Source organism: Arachis stenosperma, chromosome 6 (assembly GCF_014773155.1).
Source record: "Arachis stenosperma cultivar V10309 chromosome 6, arast.V10309.gnm1.PFL2, whole genome shotgun sequence".
NCBI lineage: Eukaryota > Viridiplantae > Streptophyta > Magnoliopsida > Fabales > Fabaceae > Arachis > Arachis stenosperma.
Genome location: NC_080382.1, coordinates 120355168 through 120357264, shown reverse-complemented (window position 1 = coordinate 120357264; position 2097 = coordinate 120355168). Strand labels below are relative to the sequence as shown.

General features: G+C 44.5%; 1 protein-coding gene across 1 annotated transcript; it reads left to right on the top strand.

Annotated features, from left to right (window-relative positions):
• The first annotated feature begins 913 nt into the window (after positions 1 to 913).
• Positions 914 to 2097, top strand: LOC130934497 (uncharacterized). The gene is made up of 2 exons (XM_057864061.1): positions 914 to 1861; positions 2077 to 2097. The coding sequence occupies exons 1-2, from the start codon at positions 914 to 916 to the stop codon at positions 2095 to 2097; spliced, it is 969 nt and encodes a 322-aa protein (XP_057720044.1).

The following is a 2097-nucleotide window of genomic DNA, read 5'->3' as shown; positions in this document are numbered from 1 at the left end:
GGTGCATGTCCCTGGCGTTGGCAACTTGAATGGTGCATGTCCCTGGCGTTGGTAACTTGAATGGTGCATGTCCCTGGCGTTGGCAACTTGAATGGTGCATGTCCCTGGCGTTGGCAACTTGAATGGTGCATGTCCCTGGCGTTGGCAACTTGGCTGGCACCCAAGACTTGGTGCCTAGCCAAGCAACCATTTCTGGCGTTGCCAAGGATAACGCCAATGATAGTGGCGTTGGCAATGTGCTCGAGGTTGTTTCCTATGGTGCCAAAGTTGCTTGGCGTTGCCTTGAATAACGCCTATGGTTCTTGGCCTTGGCAACGCCCTCGAGCTCCTCTTCAAGGCTTCATTCTTGTGCTTGGCGTTGCCTTGAATAACTCACTCCTTTCTCCAAGTTGGCAACGCCCAAGTGCTCTCCAGGGGCTGCCTTGGCGTTGCCTTCAACAACGCAGCCTATTCCTCAAGTTGGCAACGCCAACTTTGCTTCTCCAGGGCTGCCAAGCTTGCTTCACAAATTGGCGTTGGCAACGCCCTTCTAGAGTTGGCAACGCCCAACTTTGCTTCTCCAGGGCTGCCTGGCGTTGTCCTCAACAACGCACCCTATTCCCAAGTTGGCAACGCCAACTTCTTCTTGCCCAGCTTGCATCATTCTTGCTTCCATGCTTCCTTGTTTAATCACCTATCATCAACAAGGGAAATAGCTTCAAAGTCTTACCAATTCATGCAATAAATTTCATGAGATTCATTCATACTCATTCATATATGCATTCCTTAAATCATTTGCATGAATTTGGCTAGAATCACATGTTCCTTGGTATTCTCATGCATAGAGACAAAACTCATAAAAGGACTTGTTTATTTAGAGAAAATGAGTGAAATTAAGCTAAACTACTTAAACTAACTAGCTAATATAGAAAATATGCAAACGCATCAGGGGATACAGCGACTGTTGCAACAAGATGAAGGCAATATTCCTTGGAATACTTTTAAGGATGAATTTTATAAGAAGTATTTTCCGAGGACAGCTCGTGACGCTAAGGAGATGGAACTTATGCAGCTGAAGCAGGGTAATACAACTATTGCAGAATATGCCCGTAAATTTGATGACTTGTGCCGTTTCTCCAAAATCTGCCAAGGGAATCCTGCTGACTTTGAAGAATGGAAGTGCTTGAAGTTCGAAGGGGGCCTTCGTGAGGATCTGATGAGTTCAGTAGTCCCATTGGAGATACGAAATTTTGCTGAGCTGGTTAATAAGTGTAAGTTAGTGGAAGAATGTGCTAAGAAGGTAACTGCCTCTAAAGCAAGTCGTCAAGGATTTCCACCAAGGAACTACAATAGCTATAGTTGGCAACCACGAAGGACAAACTTCAAGACCCCTGGTGTGCCACAACGAAGGAACCCACAAGCTGGTAACGCTCCTGCTCGCCCTATGGGTGGAAACGGAGGTAGACCAAGGCAGGATAATGGTAAACGACCCCAACAGGCACAGGTGAATACTGCATGTAGACAGTGTGGGAAGGATCATGGAAATAGACCCTGCTGGTTTGGAATAGCTAAGTGCTATATTTGTAACGAACCAGGACATAAGGCTAAGAATTGCCCGAAGAGGTTTATTCAGAATCCAGTGCGAACCCAGCAACAAGGTCGAGTGTTTGCCATGACTGCTAATGATGCTATGCAATCAGACGCCCTGATCCAAGGTCAGTGTATTGTCAAAGATCGATTTCTAACTGTACTGTACGACTCGGGTGCATCGCATTCCTTTGTTTCTTTAACTGTTGCTCGTGAGTTGGGACTAGATTTCTCTGAGTTGAACTTTGATCTAATTGTTCATACACCTGCATCTCAAAATGCTTTGACTAGTTTGGTGTGCCTGCAAGTACCATTCACTATTAGGAACAGAACTTTTATACATGATCTAATCTGTTTGCCTCTATGTGGTTTAGAAGTTATTCTAGGGTTAGATTGGTTATCTAAGTATCATGTTTTCCTTGATTGCTTTGAAAGAACTACTGTTATTCCGTCTGATAGTTTAGATATTAAACCATTTTTGTCATATACCTTATATCTGAATTCTGTAAGAGTTACCTTAGACGGGAGTGA

Coding starts and splice junctions, on each gene's coding strand:
- LOC130934497 (XM_057864061.1), top strand. CDS start 914: ATGCAAACGCATCAGGGGATACAGCGACTGTTGCAACAAGATGAAGGC. Junction 1,862..2,076: donor AAAATGCTTTGACTAGTTTG/GTGTGCCTGCAA, acceptor GAATTCTGTAAG/AGTTACCTTAGACGGGAGTG.